We start from the raw sequence: 17,523 nt of genomic DNA, 5'->3' as shown, positions 1-17,523 counted from the left end.
CTATGCAGCTTTGAAGTCGATAAATAGATGATGTGTGAGCACGTTGTATTCGCGGCATTTCTACAATACGTACGGCGTACGGCTGACGTACGGCGAACACCTGATCTGTGGTAGAGCATTCACCCATAGATCCCGCCGGGTACTGCCTCAAGAACTCTCTTGCAATAGGTGTTAGTTGCCGGCAAAATGTGGGAGAGTACCTTGTAGGCGGCGTTTAGCAATGTGATTGCGTGGTAGTTGCTACAATCCAGCTTATCGCCCTTTTTGTAGATGGGACACACGACACCTTCCATCCACTCCAGTGGCAGAACCTAATCCTCCCAAACCTTGGTAATCACCCAGTGCAACGCTCTAGACAGTGCCTCACCGCCGTGTTTAAACAGCTCTCCTGGTAGTTGGTCAACACTAAGGGCTTTGTTGTTTTTATGCCGGCCGATCTCTTCCTGGATTTCTTAGAGATTCGGAGCCGGAAATCGTATGGCCTGCGCGCGTGCTCCTAGGTTAATTTCCATACCGCCACCGTTGTCTGCCACATCGCCATTCAGGTGCTCTTCGTAGTGCTGCCGCCACCTTTGGATCACCTCACGCTCGTTTGTAAGAAGGTTCCCGTTTATGTACACATATCGGTCTGTGGCACGTGGCCCTTACGTGAACGGTTTAGCTTCTCATAGAACTTAAGCGCGGTACAGTTGCTCTGTCTCTTCACGGTCTCGATCTTCCTGCTGGCGCTTTTCCTAAAAAAAATCGAGTTTTGTCTGTTCCGCGCCCGTTTGCATCGTGCCTCGTTCGCCCTCGTGCGGCGTTAAAGCAATCTCGCCCATGTTGCATTCTTCTCCTCAACTAACTGCTCACATTCGCCGTCATACCAGTCGTTTCTCTGATCCGGGAGCACCGTGCTTAGTGCAGTCAGTGGTTGCGGTGCTTCCAATGGTGGATCGAATATCTCCAGCCATTTCCTCCCTTCCTGCCTGAGCGTTCATGTCACCGATGACGATTTTGACGTCCCGCAGTGGGCATCCATCGTATGTCTGCTCCAGCTGCGCATAGAACGCTTCTTTCTCGTCGTCGGATCTCCCTTCGTGTGGGCCGGCACGTTGATGATGCTATAGTTGAAGAAACGGCCTTTATCCTCAGCTTGCACATTCTTGCGTTGATCGGCTGCCACCCAATCACATGGTGGCACATCTTGCCCAGCACTATGAAGCCGGTTCCCAGCTCGTTGGTGGTGGTATAAGTTAGTTAGCTTTGGTAGAAGGTAGCCGCTCGATGCCCGCTTTTTCACACTTTCTGTCCTGTCCAGTAGATTTCCTGCATCGCTACGACGTCGAAGTTACGGGGATGTAATTCTTCGTAGATGCCGATTGTATCGAGTCGTATTATCTTCTATGTCGTTCGTAATGGTTGTTTTTAAAGGCGGCTTATTGGGCCTGCGCAAACCTCTTGTCTCGTCGGAGGGCCGGCGTTTCAGGGCTGTTTAGCGTCCCACCTAACACCTAACTCCAGGGCTTGGGCTCTTGCGCTTTGAGCAGCACACGGTCGCTTTGGCGGTGCCTACTTGCGGATACATGCAGCTTTTTATAGAGGTTTAACAGAGCCCACCACATCCTAGGCAGGCACCACAACTCGTAGATGGCCTGGGGAGGGATCGTCAAGCCCTTGGACATAGTCCCTGCTGCCCACCTTTTCTTTTTCTTCAAAATGCAAACCACAATTACCTGATGATCGGTCACAGCTGCTTACCATCAGCTTTAGTGAACATATCGAATTATTTACAATTGAAATACATTTTACGTAATCCTACGTCCAATTGACGGTCGTATCTCGGATACAACTTTCTACTTTTTTTTTAATTGTTAGTGTGGAAGGCTATAATAACAGTAGGAATCGTTTTGGTAGAACGTGAAACACAAAAAGAACTAAAATAGAAATACAAAGTAGGAAAAGGAAAGTGTCACTAGATCACCGAACTCGTCTAAGAGAAGTGTTCATTCAGAACCAGAATTCGAATAGAATTTTGCAATTTAGTTGATGTTCTTTGGTTCGCGTATACATCTGATCCTAAGAGCAATTTATGGATTTAAGCAAATTACGATTCGAATACCCGGTTTTGTTTTCCCATCATTCCTGCACACCTGCCTACCTATTGACACACTATCGTTCGAAAGACGATCATACGTGATTGTAAATTTCCCACGCGAAAGCAGATATTGCCTCACCCAAACCTGTTGTTGAGTTTTTCCATTTCACATTTTCTCACGTCATAGTGATACAATATCCGCACATTCAAGGTATCAAATCAGGTGCCCACACTGGCACTAGTATGCTAAATAAGTTTTCTTTCCCACTATCGTAATACCTGACTGGTTGGATATGTGATCTGGTTAGCTGCCACCATATTGGGACAAATTGTATACTACAGAATCGTCATAAAAGGCAACTAAATTTATCGATTCATCTAAATGAGTGAACAAGCTTTTTCATATACCCCTTTTATTACTGACTGCCAGTCAATTATAATTCCATCTGTATGCAATAAAAATACCCAATATCTACATCTACGTTGAAAAACCCTCCCAAGGAGGACGACTTGGGACAAATTAAGCTAAGCTTCACACGGGTATCTGAAACATCTGCCAGAACTAATCGCTTAATTAAGTTTAATCGCAGCGAATCGAACAAAACCCGACGGCCCACTGACTGTTGCGTTCCGGTGTGTTCGTGTTGCACACCGCGGCAGTCTCGAATCTCGATAGGAATTTATCAGCTTGGATTGCTTGGGCATACTTTCCTCCTGGCTACCGCGACGCGCCGGCAGCTGCGCTACTGTTTTTAGGCGACGACGTAGACGTAGTACAGTCGGCCGATCGTGATTCACGGAGTGTGAAAATCAATTTCGCATTTCTCGCCAATTACCATTGACATTCTTTTCCTCAATTTCAACAATAAATTCTTTTGAGTTTGCTTAAACGAATTTCTTCCCAAACATCTTCTTCTTATTGGCATTACATCCCCACACTGGGACAGAGCCGCCTCGCAGCTTAGTGTTCATTAAGCACTTCCACAGTTATTAACCGCTAGGTTTCTAAGCCAGGTTACCATTTTTGCATTCGTATATCATGAGGCTAGCACGATGATACTTTTATGCCCAGGGAAGTCGAGACAATTTCCAATCCGAAAATTGCCTAGACCGGCACCGGGAATCGAACCCAGCCACCCTCAGCATGGTCTTGCTTTGTAGCTGCGCGTCTTACCGCACGGCTAAGGAGGGCCGACTTCCCAAACATAAACTTGTAAATTTTCCCAGTAGCGACTGTATGTAACCTCAATCTGGTGACCGATTAGTAGTTTTGGAATCAGGGGGTGCCAACCAATCACGAACTCGACCCTTGTCGGAGTCAGTGGAATGACTGTTGCTTCGGCTTCTTGATTATTCGCTGACATTCATCGGATAGCTGTTCAAGGGTGACGTCATCTTTTTCCTCGATCCGAGACAGAAGACGTGTGCGAATCTCCGCATCATTTTCTGATTTGAGCCCGCACACAAACATTAACCACCTGTACAGCTTTCCGAGCTCAAATTCTACGCAGGATTTATAGATTCTGCAGTTGTAGCTGATAAAATCCTCCACTGGATTCTTAGTTATTTGCAAACAGCTATAGCGTTTACTGATGACGGATTCCTTCGCTCCAAACAAGTTATTGAGCTTCTGAACTGTCTGAGCGAAAGAAAAATCCTTGGGAAGTGCAGGGAGAATAAAACTCACATAGGGACACGGCAGGTATTTTCGTCTGTTCGTCATAGTCTCGAAAACCAATAAAAGAGACGCTTTTCTGTAAAACTCATACGTACCAAATCGTAAGCTCAGGAGAAACGTTCTGCTATAGTGGAGTTCTAGCAAATGTACGTTGCTTTCCTTGGTTTTAGCCCCTACGACGATGGACGGAAATACCTGCCGTGTCCCTACCATCTGTGAGTACCATGTACCGAATGTAATGTGACTATCAGCATCATACCGGAGCTCATAGATGTTGCTAGCTAATGAATCCAATATTAGCTCCAGGTGCCTCGGGATTTATCGAAGAAAGTGCGCGTTGAAAACGTTCTTCTTGCTGCTTTAAGAACATTTGCTGTTGCTGAAGCATTTGTTTGACGGTGGCTTGCTGCTGCTGGAGGTGCTGCATGATGTTGTATAGCAATCCGTCTGTTGCTGACTGTGCTGATGGACGTGGAGGAAATTGCTGATGTGGCTGCTGCTGGTTCCTTGCTGGTTGTGGGTGCCCGTTTTGCCCGGGATGCATGGGAATTTCTTGTTCTCCTTCCATGCCCCGCTTTCTTTTCTTCCGTGGGGGATACGTTTTAGAGGTTATCCTTTTTCACCACCGAGAAAATACGACGATTTTCCACACACCGAGTCGCCACTTTTATGTACGCGGTCAGAACGAGATAACTTTCGTGGGTTATTGTATAAACTATAAATTTAACTTTTGAGATTTTTCGGCTATGCAGTCCGATTTATCAGAACAATTTTTTAAATGTTGTTTAACGCTTCGACATCGGGTTCGATGTCTTCTTCAGGGAAAAAAAATCGATTGCTCTTTGCTATGTATGATGGTGGTTCTGTAACAGTCAATTTGATTTTTGGTTGGTATGCATCTTATAGGTTGGATTATAATATTTATAATTATCAAAAGCTTTGAGCCCCTTTTTTGTTGATGAAAAACAAACAACACATTGGCTGTTATTAGTAACGGCAAATATCAATGTTTACTTTAAAATACTTAAAATTTCAGAAGCAGTTAATGTCAAAATTATTATAGTATCCGCCATTATGATGAGCGTGAAAAGCTGGATAGATTCCACGTCAAAAAAAAATTAACCTGAAGGAAATGCTTAAAATATAATAATAATAGCTATGTTTTCATGCTAGATTTTACAATAAAATTAACAGTAACAGAACTTACCACATACAACCGCAATAGAATCCATTTTTTTGTGTTTCGCGTGATTTTGTTTCAATAGATATTTAATTGTTTGTGCTCGTTTAGTCATTTGTTTCCATCATGCGATGTTCTATGAGAAAATGGCGTCTTATCACTTCATTGGGTATCACGTCAGAATAGTGCTGACTGAAAGTTCGGTACAAAGTTTAACAACACTGGTAAGATGAATTACAGAACCCGGTAAAATATAAAAAGTTTGATGGAAACCGAGGAGCTCGGTAATATTTATTTTTGACGTTTTATTTTACAAAGGGACCATCGAAGGTGACATCAAACTTACCGTCGGCGCAAATACCTGTGGCGCACTGGACCAGAGAAAAAAATCAACTGGGCGATCCGAACTTCAACGTCAGTAAACGGATAGATCTTCTGATTGGAGCAGAACACTTTTATCGATTCTTATACGAAGGCGATACGAAGAGGATTACGCTGGGTTTTGGGCTACCTATCCTGATCAACTCAGTTTTTGGTTGGATAGTTACGGGAAAAGTTTCCGGAACTCAAAGTAAGGCAGTAAGCTGCTGCGTGCTGGCGGCTCCAGACAAGTTGCAAGCGCAGTTGTGCAAATTCTGGGAGATAGGATGCAATGAGGAGTGGATACCTTGGTCAAAGGAGTAACATGACAGTGAAGAGCATTTCATACGGACTTTCAATCGCAGAGATGATGGTCGGTATGTAGTTCGGCTACCAAAACACGTGATCTTCGAGCAAATGTTGGGCGATTCTCGTACGATGGCTTTAACAAGATACGGGAAACTGGAGCAGCAGCTAGGCTGGGATACGGACCAGCGTCTGCAATACAATGCATTCATGCAAGAATATCTGGATCTGGGGCACATGAGGGAGGTCAAGCCGGAGGAACTGCTGGAAGAGACAGCATTGTCAAGTTCCAGAAAGGTCTACTACTAACCGCATCACGCTTTGCGGAAAGAATCCAGCCAGCATGAACAGTGGCTATTCGTTGAACGATGTTCTTCACAAAGGCCCTATAGTTCAAGACGAACTGCTAAGTCTGCTTGTCTGGTTTCGAAAGTACGAGATGGCATTAGTTGGTGATGTACAGGCAGGTGTATGTACGTGCCAGATTGCAACATATCTTCTTCCGATTTTCTTAGGACGAACCGATTAAAGTTTTTGAGCTTTTAACGGTCACATATGGGCTGACGCCTTCATCATCCTTGGCGATTCGCGCTCTGCATCAACTCGCAGCCGATGAAGGAGCAGAATACCCCGACGCTGCTGAAGCTATACTACACGATTTTTATGTAGATGACTACATCGGGGGAGCATCCAGCATAGATGAGGCCATCCAACTCCCAAATATGCTGATGATGGAAAGTCGGACGAGAAGGTAAAAGCCTTGGGTGTCACAAGGGAGCCCGGAACGGATTAACTACGATTTTTCTATGACATTGCAGACAACGGGCAAGCTTGGACGAGACGAAACATCCTGTCATCGATTGCCAAGCTTTTTGATCCACTACGGTGCGTGCTTATACGTACGAACGACGAACGCAGCGGAAAACGCACGGATCGAGTAAGTAAAAATGTAAAAAGTAAAAATGGCTTAAGCGCCACTCCCGAAGGAGACCATCTACCATGTTTATGGGTTGCCCGACCTATGAGACCCTTATGAGGAGGGTTCAAGTTTTCCCAAAAATGGGAGGGAAACGAGTTGGCTGGCAGGGGAGTGCAAGGGATTCACGACTGGAAGGAAAGACAAAGGAAAGCGTCAGTGTTCAGAATACTGATTCCCGCCGACGACGTCAATAATGCCTTCGCGGCCGCTATCATCACCGGACGCTTGACCCTAAAACACTTCGAACGATCCAGTTCGAATAAAAAGCTATCCGTGGTTGGTTTCAGGGCCAACCTCCCCGGTAAATTAACCTGCTAAACTTCAAAAAACGACTCGAAAACGTGAAGAATCTTCTACTTTCACCTCATCAGAATTCCCTCCTGAGGAACCGTCCAGATACTTCCTTGCCGCAGTGTATTCGATCACAGGATTCAAAAAAGAAAGGATTCTACTTCATTTTACAATACAAATTTATTCCTCTTCTTTATCGACATCGATTTGTTCTTGTGTGGGTAGGCCTACTCTACTGGTTTTCCCTCAATCTGACTAACGTGCGGAAACTTATTCATTTTGGGTGTACAATAGGGGTGTACAATAGGGGAATATTTACATATCGTAGTGTGCTGCGAAGCATTTTTTCACGGGTCCAAATTTTTCTATCAGCGGAAAATCGAAGTTTCGGCTGGTGGTGCTGATCTATGCACGAAGAACTATATTCCAGAGAGCCTTTTGTAATTGGTAGTGCCGTTTAAATAATGGGCTCACAGGACAAAAGTATGAATTCCGATTAAATATGGTTGAATGTTGAATGTACTATTGCTGAAGCTCCAGTGGACCCGGAACAATCAAGTGAATTAGTAACCCACAACGCCACCAGAGGCAATCACCAATGAGAAAGATACGATGAGATTCAGGCTGTGCATCCCATATCCAAGTGAAGCTTTGGGAAATACTGGTGTATGGACCTGATTATCGGCCGCCGATGGCCGTTGGAATAAGAAGTTGCAGATCATTAAGTATAATTTTAATCTATTTTTCTTCATTATATTTGGTCTTATCGTGATACGCGCATATGCAATCGGTCGTTAATGAGATGATCCTCATTGTTGTGTTGATTTTGGTACTAGAATCACATATTGTTACGGACGCCTATCGGGTTTTAGTTACATTCATTCTAAAAGTGATTTTTGCATATTAATAATTAGCTCTTCCATTTACATTCTTCCTGATAGGCAAGGATGTTATCGATCATTTAGTGATTCGCGTTCGATCATTTAGTAGTTTGTCGATAGCTCATTCCAGAGGCTGAATTTCGAGGTGTGTTGTGTGGTGGATTTCTGGTGCGAAGGTTTTGCAACTCGAAGGGCTGCAACTCTGCCTAGGGTTCGTTGTTTGAATTCCACTAGTAACGAAGTTGTTGCTATAGTATCAGTAACTTAGACTAAATGATAAAAAAAATCCAATCATTTAGTTTAAGTTACTGCAACTAGCGCTATAACTCCGTTATTAGTTGAATTCTAACAACGAACCATTAAACAGAGTTGTAGAAAAGCCTTCGCACTGGAGGTCCACCATGCGACACTTTTTGAAGTTCAGCTTCTGGAATGAGTTATTGACAAACTGCGGAATGGTCGAGCGCGAGTTACTAAATGATCGATAACATCCTTGCTGATAGGTAACATTATATTTCCCCAAGCTCCCACTACAATAAATCATTGCATCTGTTATCTTTCATCTTTATATATCTTTTTCTTAAATTACTTAAATTTAGATGGTGATAATCTTTCAAATTTTCACATGAAATTTCCAATTTCGCGTGAATTTCCACGAGCAATTTTTTGAGTTTTCGCAGATTATTCTTATTATTCTGTAGAGTAGTTTTTTTATCAACGCTGGAAATTCTTTTACATTTCCAAAGAAAATTCTTCACAAACTGCATGGCAGAAGCCCTTCTCCAATTTCTATAAAATCGGATTATTTCAAGCAAAAATATGCTAATATGGATTTCGACAAAATGTTTGTCCTAAAAGTATACTGCCGTAAATCGCATATCTGTCCCATATGAATAGGAAACCCAGCAAATATGGGACAGATATGCGATTCACGGCAGTATAGCGAATCCAATTATTAGTATGTTCGATTACACTGTTGGAAGGGGATTCTCTCTATCCCGTGGGTTTTGTGTAAGTGTCTCTGTCTACGGTTCCGTCACCCTTATTTTTGGTCCTTCATTGTCATAAAGATGAACCATAAACCATAAATACTCTGATTACCATGATAAAAAACCCAGATTAATCCACCTACAGTGAGATTTTGACCCTTCCTTAATTAAAAGGAAATATTTTCAGACTCCAGTATTTAAAACGAAATAAAACTACTCAACCTCCCACGGCGATTGAAAGTGTAAATGACAAATTAATTGCCTACCAAAAGGCGGATTCCATGGGTTGAGTGACAACAAAACGAATGATTCCGCACTGTACGTCAGGTTGCCTATCTATCAGGCGCTAGCCGGATTGAATAGATATTGTAACATGTGGTAACATGGTTGGTTAGAAACTATCGTAACGCTGGCAGCATGTATACTCGTAATTTCCAGAGACCTTGATATTAATAAATCCAGAACTAACTCAGTCATTGATCTGAACGAAACTCAATAGCGTTCAATAATAACATATATTTTGCCTTATGGCTGCCTAATTTTGTAAAACTAACGATGTTTAATACCTTAAAAATGAGCGAGATTTATATGGTATTAAATATTGGAATTTGCGCACATACGCACACATACATGCATATAAATGGTCTATTAGTATCTCAAAACATGCTCACATTTGTTATCTAGCTTCCACTGAAGAAATTTTTGAAATCCCTTAAAATTTTTACGTTTTTGCTTTTCTGAGAAGGTTTTGTGGTACATGCTTCTATCTGTTCCTCAATTAAAATCATTTGTTTCTTTGGAACAAATCCAAAAAATAAGCATATTTTCATATCATATCACTTGTTGTAATTATATTTTCAATATTAAAGTGAATTTGTTTCAATTGCCATACATTTTATTTCATAATTCAAGAGGTTTATTGATAGATTAATACATAACACGCCTGCGTAACGCATACAAAGTGAAATTATAGACACTTCCGAAGGAAGGGTCAAAAAAAGAAATAGGAAAAAATGTTTGTTTTAACGAAAAGGATGTTTTCTTAGAATATCTTCTCCCACACTTAAAAGATTCACATTTTGTTGAACCTTTTATTTCTTTCTTTAATTGTTGAATTAAAGTCAAATTGATGAATTAAAGCTTAGCTTAGCTTAAACTGAATGTACATATCAATGTTTGCTACTCCGTGATTGATCAGAACTGGTGTAAATTGCACTTCGATCCAAGTGAATCGTGGTTGGGATTTACCATCTATTCTCGAAGTGCACGTTTCAGCAGCTCACAAATGTTGATCAATAACGGCGCCAGCAAAGTCCTTACAGTCACTTGTGAAACGGAAGGAATGTTAGTGTGTGGTTATTATAGCTTCTAGAAACCGATAATACCTCTGCATCTCCACAATTATCACGGGAAGGGAGTTGTGTTAGTTGGAAGGGTTATCAGTAACATAAATTGGGATTCAGCATGAAAAGTGATGTGACCTATGCAACTTCTATACAACTGTATTAGCACTTCCTTATCTTGTTTAATCGTTCATCCTTCGCGAGGATAAACAATCAATCGCTTAAAGTGAGCGATTGTTCATTTTAATTACTTAGGGAAGAGGCCCCAAAACGCTTTTTGACAATTTTGAATGGCATCAACTAGCTATATTGTTTAACTGTTGCGTGAGATATAAACAACCATGAAAATTGTTATAGCTAAGGCATAGAAGCAGTTTATGCTCAGCTGGGGCATATTGCCCTCCTTCCCCTACTCGCACAAAGCAGAACGCGCCATCGTTCTGTTCGTATTTATTTGCTCACTTGCACAAAGCAGAATAAATCATACCGATAATAGCGCATTTGTTCTGTGAACTGGAAGAAACGAACGCACACTAAAATTGCTTACCTATTAATTTATTCACTTCACAACGAAAAACTAAATATTTCGATTTTCGCGCGATCGTTCTGTGTGATAGAAGGAAAAGATCGGACGCGCACTCAGTAGTCGAGAATTTTAAGAATTCAATACAATCTTTCAAATCTATACCTAAGTAACAATTTCAAGGCTTCATGGATTTATTTAAGTTTTTTGACGGTTTTATCGCTGCTTTGTTCAATGCTGCAAGATTAGCTTTGTTTGAAGACTTATAGCTATCTCCAAAACCATAATAAAACGTCTAATAAAACCACAAATGTCAAAAGCTTCATAAACTTATGAGTGGGCTGATGATTATATTGAGCACTCCAATAAAACCAATTCTGAAAACTGTAATAAAACCGGATATTTTGGTCATAGACTTGTCTTACGCATTACCTCCTTAAAACTTGGTGGTTTTTATAGGTTTATACTGGGATTATACAAGAACATAATGTTTATGTTGAACTTCATGCACTATGGCCAACCGAATGGCCAAAAACAAAAGTTTTTATTATATTTTTTTTTGTCTTTATTAAGGAGACTTTCAGCCCGAGGCTGGCTCTATCATAACGTTTCTGCTGCAAGTTTCTAAAAAACTTAAACAAAGAAAACAATAAATAGGGGAAATGTCCCAATTTCCATCTCACTGAACATATTTTCATCTCATCGCGAAACAAAGAAATACGGCACCAATTTCGTCGCTTCTGTAAATATGCGTGCTCACTTCTGAAAAAAAATCACAAAAATAAGAAGCAAATCAAATACCTTTCCATTGCTTTTTTTTATGAGATGAACATCGGAGCCATGAGATGAAATCTAGGTGCTATTCCCCCACAATGAATACGTAAACTTTGAAAATTTAGCATTCGCATATTTGAAATTTTGTTGTTTATTGAGAATAAAATCCATAGGTCAAATCCCACTCCTGAGAATGGAATAGATAATGAAAATCGAGTAAACTTACCGAATATGTCATTTTATTTCCGGTAAATCAAGGTAGTATAAATACGAACACGCAACAAATGGTGCGATAACCAATATTTGAGATGTTCTACTGCCGCTGTTGGAAGCATAACTTCAATTGCAATTATTGTGGACCTCAGTAACTTGATCGCTTATAATCTGAACACTTTTGAATTTGTAGCTTGATGGCTTGAACATCGTTTACATTAAAAATAGTTCAGACGCCATTCAGCACGAGAAATGGCGATAATGAAAATTGAACATCTTCCCACAGTACTTTTATTGCATTCATTTTCCTTGTACAATGAATTAATAAGCAATTTCTAGCAAGTACTTATTATACTTGAAAGATACGCAAAACTGTATTTTGACCATCACAATTACCCACGGTGTAGTAGCAGCCATGATGGTAGTATAAAATTGATTTCATCTCGGCAAAAATCTTTTGCGATATTCACTACCATATGTAGCAACCGCTGCATTTCAGAATGATTAACAAATCTCGAAGCGCGAGAAATTTTTCGGTGCGATTCGAAATGCCATAAGTGAAAAAAAATCGAACGACAGTATATTGAGTAATGGTTTACTCAAATTGCGACGGCGCATTTAAATAAACTGCTTTTCTTACCTGATTTCACCAGAAATTCGAATTGTATGCACGCGAACGAGTTCTGGGGCATCCAATTTCCGATGATTCAATATTATTTTAAATCCATATCCATCAATGTTGATTTTTATCCTTCCATTGAATGTTGTTGTTTTTTTCATTCTTCCATTCCTACGATTTTCCTTTTTCCCCAGTTTAATAACAAAAGGGAAATTCCCTTTTTTGACAGCGGTTTTATGGCAGCTTTATTAACAACCTCGAGCTTGCTTTGAAGACGTTCTCAAGAGTGGTCCACTTGGTCATAACATAATCTTGTAGTGGTCTTCAAGAGGTTGTCATGTAGATCTTAGTTGTATTGCTATAGTCTTCAAAATTTGCTCTTCAAAACTGCTAATAAAGTATGATTAAACTCAAAATGTTACTTGAGTATACATATGCCAAAATAGATTATGTAAGGCTTTTATACAGAGCTATACTAAAATCTGTCATCCGCTGCAATTTGAATCAAACCAAGATGACACGCAATGCAGATTTAAGATTCAAAATGTGACGTCAAGTTAAAAGTACCGCAAAAGATTTTTTAATGTATCGTTGTGTTCATATCAATTGCATAAAAATGTTAAGTTTCTAAATAGGAATAAAAATAAACTATGAAAATTTATTTATTTAAATTATCTCAGCGTTACATATGCTGATTTGAAAACTATCCGAGAATTGAATAAAAACTGTAAAAATGGGTAAAAGGAACATCCTCACCGGTTATCTGCTAATCCATTCCGAGAGTTTTAGAGTCCTAAATTTCAGCTGATCAGGAAAAAAAGAAACTTTCTCTCTAATGGCTTAACACCAGCGGAAAATCATTTGAATATTCAAAAAAAAAACCGTTGGATAAACGTCAACCGGCAAAAAATCACGTTCCCCCGTTAACTCGCCGGACAATCGCACTCGCGTTCTCAACAGAACTAAACCCGGGTAGAAGAAAACAGCAAAATAATATCAAATTTTACTATTAATATATGAATAACTGATTAGCAAAATCTGATATTAGTTTGTTTGATATAGTTGCTAAAATAGCAAAAATAATAACAGACATTGCACTAGCAAATAGCTCATAAATAACTTATTTTGCTATTATAATAACAAACCAATAGCAAAATATTTGAAGAAAAGAAAATATCAAAATCAGTTATTATTGATATGTTGAAAACGAGCCGGTGACAAGCCCGGTGTCATAATCATCAATAGACATAGCCCGCTGTCATCATTGAAACGCAGTATGAAAAAAAATTATAGCCCGGGACATCCTGGCTACGATCTGGCGATGGGCTCAACAATAGGATGTCAATAGCCTGGTTGAAAATGCAAATGATAAATGAATAACAAACTTTGCTATGATTACAAAATGTGTTCTTCATTTGTTGTGCTCTTTCTTACAATAACATATAAATAACTAATTTTACTATTATAACAAAACTTGTTGTTGGGATGTTATTTTATGTTATTTATGAATAACATAAGAATAACTAAATCTTATATCATAGCAAAATTTGTTATTATTATATTATTTGTTTGTTATTCACCTCTACCCGGGAAACCATACTGAACCAGCAAGAACCAACACTCACGCCCTCCACCGAAGCTTTCCGGCGAAAGCCGTAATGCAAGTCGAAAAAATAAACAAAAGAAAATTCAGGTGGTATTTAAAAGCTGTGAAAGTTTGGGTTACCCGAGAAATTAAAGAATTCCAACCGTGTAAAAAAAACCTGGGTGTATATAAATTTTTTTTATTGTGTCTTGCAGCCAAATGACAACTTTTGTGATCATTTTTCAGATCTGAAAAATTTATCCGCAGTACAAATAGCACCTGCTATCAAATTTTCAAAATTATCAAAATAGCTTTTCTGCTACTTTTCTTTTTTTCTTAGGCGACTATCTGGCGCTTATTTTTGATCGCGACGAAAATCAGCGGATGAGTAGATTTTTTTATGTACGGTACAATATATTTTCAACTTAAATTTAGCTGTCAGAATTTCTTGGTTTTTTCTATGAAAACACAAAGACCCCACACTACCCAGAGACAAAATTTTTAAAAGATTTGTTTTCGATGCCTCTCAAATTAAAGAAATGTTCAGAAAAACCCCCCCAGACCAATTTTCGTCACTGTGCCAAGACATTGTTAAATCTATAGCTTTACAGTGTTGATTGTAAATTAGCCATTATTCGATAAGAAGGCCCAAATTTGGCGTAAGTCGTTCGATAGAATTTCAGATGATTCAATGTGTTGCAAAACTAGGTATGTCATTTTCGTTGCTATTTCACATCGATCTTTCAATGTTTGTATGTCAATAAAAGCATGCAGCGTAATTTATATGATGGAAGTTGAAATCGACACTGTTGTTTCATAAGGGCCAATGTCGCAAACATAAACAATGCCTTTTCCTGCAAATTTCTCAACAACTAGGACCGCTCCCAGCTATCAACCACTTGGAACTGGTGGCGCTCCGCGCTTTCTATCAAACTGGAGTGGAAAATACCACCAGAAGTCTCTAATCTTCCTGAAATCAGCAGAAGAAGTCAATGTTTACGTTTGCGACTTTCGCCCTTGTGAAACAACAATGTCGAAATGATGTCCAACCTAATTTACGAAGGGCGTACCATAAGTATCCAACTTTTCATGAAGAAATACATAGTTTACGCTATATAAACTAGTAGTTACTAAACAAGCTACCATTTGAACGCGACATGACGTCCAAACTCTTGTTCAAATTAGTTCCGATTCACGCTTTTACCACTATTACGGCTCTCATCGCTTACTTTCGCTAATATGCGTTGCAAGCCGGGTATAGGACTCTGTTGAAGACACTTTTCGCTTTCGATCGATTTCGACCCGACAATGATCGTGGGCATTCGATCCAACACTCACTACCAACAACTATGGCGGAAAGTGAGCCTCGTGAGTCGTAGTTTGCGGATTTGCGTGTGCATCCGAAATATGCGTGCCTATGTCTGCCTGCCGGGCTGGTCTACGCCGGTCTGGCCTGGCGCTTGATGCACAATAATCCGGTCAACAGCCGAAGTCGCTACTCACTACCTGCTACAGCATGATTGGTGGTGACGTTGATGGGGAATGCGGAAAAATGACCGGGTGATGTAACACCAGTCAGTAGACTAGTGCTTGCTAATTAAGTGCGGTAAATAGTTACTGAAAAGTGGCGGAACTTGGGACCGGGGGTTTTTTGATCTATTCATTCAATGAATCATTTGCCTGTGTGATCAAATAGTACCATCTTAAGCAATTCTATGTCTGAAAAAAATAACAAGATTCTTACTTTTTGCAACTCGAATTCAATTCTTGACTGTTGATTATCACTTAAAGAATTTAATTTCGATATTATGTGGTCATAATATATTGAATTTCTGGATCTAAGGTTCGTCGAATTGTTGTTTAAATTAGTCTAAATTAACCCAACTCCGACTATTTAAATTCACAGATATATATTTTCATCAGTTTCTTGTTGAAATGCGCCTGCTTCGAAGACCTATGCAGGATAGAAAGATGCATATAGGGCCCTGATGCCTAGGGTCAAAAGCACATCTCCTAAGAGGTTTACATAAATGCCGGTTCGATGAGATGTTTTCAGTTTTGATTCAGGTCAAATACTTATTATATTTATGGATTGTATAAAATATTTGAAAATTTAATCAAAACTTTTTTGAGTAATGCTAAAATATATTTAAACGAAAAAAAAAATGAAAAAAAAAATGCCACGCGTTGACCTAAACTATATCTGGTAACTGTACGAATTAATGTTCATAAAATCGATTGTCGTCGCTAATCGATAGATTCAACTTCCGCAATTGGAAGTACTTACTCTTATCGATTGCTGTTCAATTGCGCTCGACCAACCAAGGGATACCAACTGACCGACGCTAAGTAATCGATAAATAATAAATCCTAATTGTGCTTCCTAGACGGGGTGGATAGAATGGACGGACGGACAGATTGCATACCCATGTTCTGTGGGCCGGTTAGGTCCGGGTGCTTATTTCGTATCTCTATTAATCGATTACATCGGTTGAGCAAACCATAGTACCTATGTGACACTGTATTTGATTTCGTGCAACCTTGAGACACGGGACTTATTTGGACCTAATGGGAAAGGTCAGCCTAGAATCAAAAGCATATTAAACACAGAATTAATTGGCAGTGAACTGCTGTATGGTCATCTGATTGCAGTAATAAATTTCTCTTTCCACTTTCAAATAACATGACATTCCATTTTTTGTGTGTAAAAGTTCTACGGCTCGGGATTCCGAAAACAAACCTCTCTTTTTATCATATTTAATCTTCTCGAGCACCTCGTTTGTTATTGAAACACCCGACACCAACGCGTAAAATATGAATCTGAACGTATGATATGGGATAAGCCTATTTAGAGATAGACCGAATATATTCTTATCAGTAATTGCAGAGTCAAACCGAATTCACTTCTGGACACGTTTCTCTGAACCCAGGAGAAAACTTTCTTGCACAGATAGCCTACACTTTGATGCTCGATTTTGACGGCCCATACCTCCACATGTCAGGCCATGTGAAGGGCGAAATTACGTGGTATGTACTTTTGGTGCTTCAATTGCGCCACTCACAGCCCAGCAGTAGTGCGTTGACCTCATGAGTACAAGCTGCACCAAAATAGAAGAAGCTTTCACTTTTTTTTCACGCGGGTTTCAGACTACCCGACCCGACACAAAGCCGTTCCGTTGGGTTTGGTCAAATTTTACCGCCGTTGCTGTTTGAATTCAAATCCAAAATCCAACAATTATCAATGCAAGGGACTATTGTCAGTCAGGGAATGAGATCAGGGGAACATTATCGAATAATTAATTACATATTTCTGTGTTTCGCAATCGCCTCATCATGATCTAGATTTTTCACTAACCAAATTATGTGTGTGCCATTTTCTTCTTCTCTATGTTTCATATGTTTCGCCATCGGTTACATCCATCGGTCACCATACCCACCATTTGTGTGCTCTCATCACCCAATGTGTTCGTAATTCGTAATCGCACTTGTAATCGCGCCATCTGGGACCACATCGCGCATCCGCGCACGCACAGGTGGAGGAAGTACATATAGGAATGATTCAGACGTGCCATGTCCGACGGGGACGTTTCGGTGCTCCGAGGGCAAATGCATCCCGCAGACGTCGGTGTGCAATTATCAGAAAGATTGCGAGAAAGGCGAGGACGAGTTCAACCACTGTCGTAAGTATTTTATTTCATTTTACTTTTCAATTGATTTGTGGGTCA

The 17,523-nt window shown here is 40.0% G+C and overlaps 1 protein-coding gene across 1 annotated transcript in view; it reads left to right on the top strand.

The window, feature by feature from the left end:
- The window catches only part of LOC134207007 (low-density lipoprotein receptor-like), a 275,204-nt gene that overhangs the window by 233,069 nt on the left and 24,612 nt on the right, over nt 1–17,523 (top strand). The window contains exon 3 of the mRNA XM_062682747.1: nt 17,332–17,478. Within this exon, the coding sequence (XP_062538731.1) occupies nt 17,332–17,478 (147 nt within the window). The remainder of the gene's footprint in view (nt 1–17,331; nt 17,479–17,523) is intronic.

The sequence above is a fragment of the Armigeres subalbatus genome, chromosome 1, assembly GCF_024139115.2.
Source record: "Armigeres subalbatus isolate Guangzhou_Male chromosome 1, GZ_Asu_2, whole genome shotgun sequence".
In the NCBI taxonomy this organism is placed as follows: Eukaryota; Metazoa; Arthropoda; class Insecta; order Diptera; family Culicidae; genus Armigeres; species Armigeres subalbatus.
The sequence above is the reverse complement of the archived record's forward strand: the minus strand, read 5'-3'. Positions and strand labels throughout refer to the sequence as shown.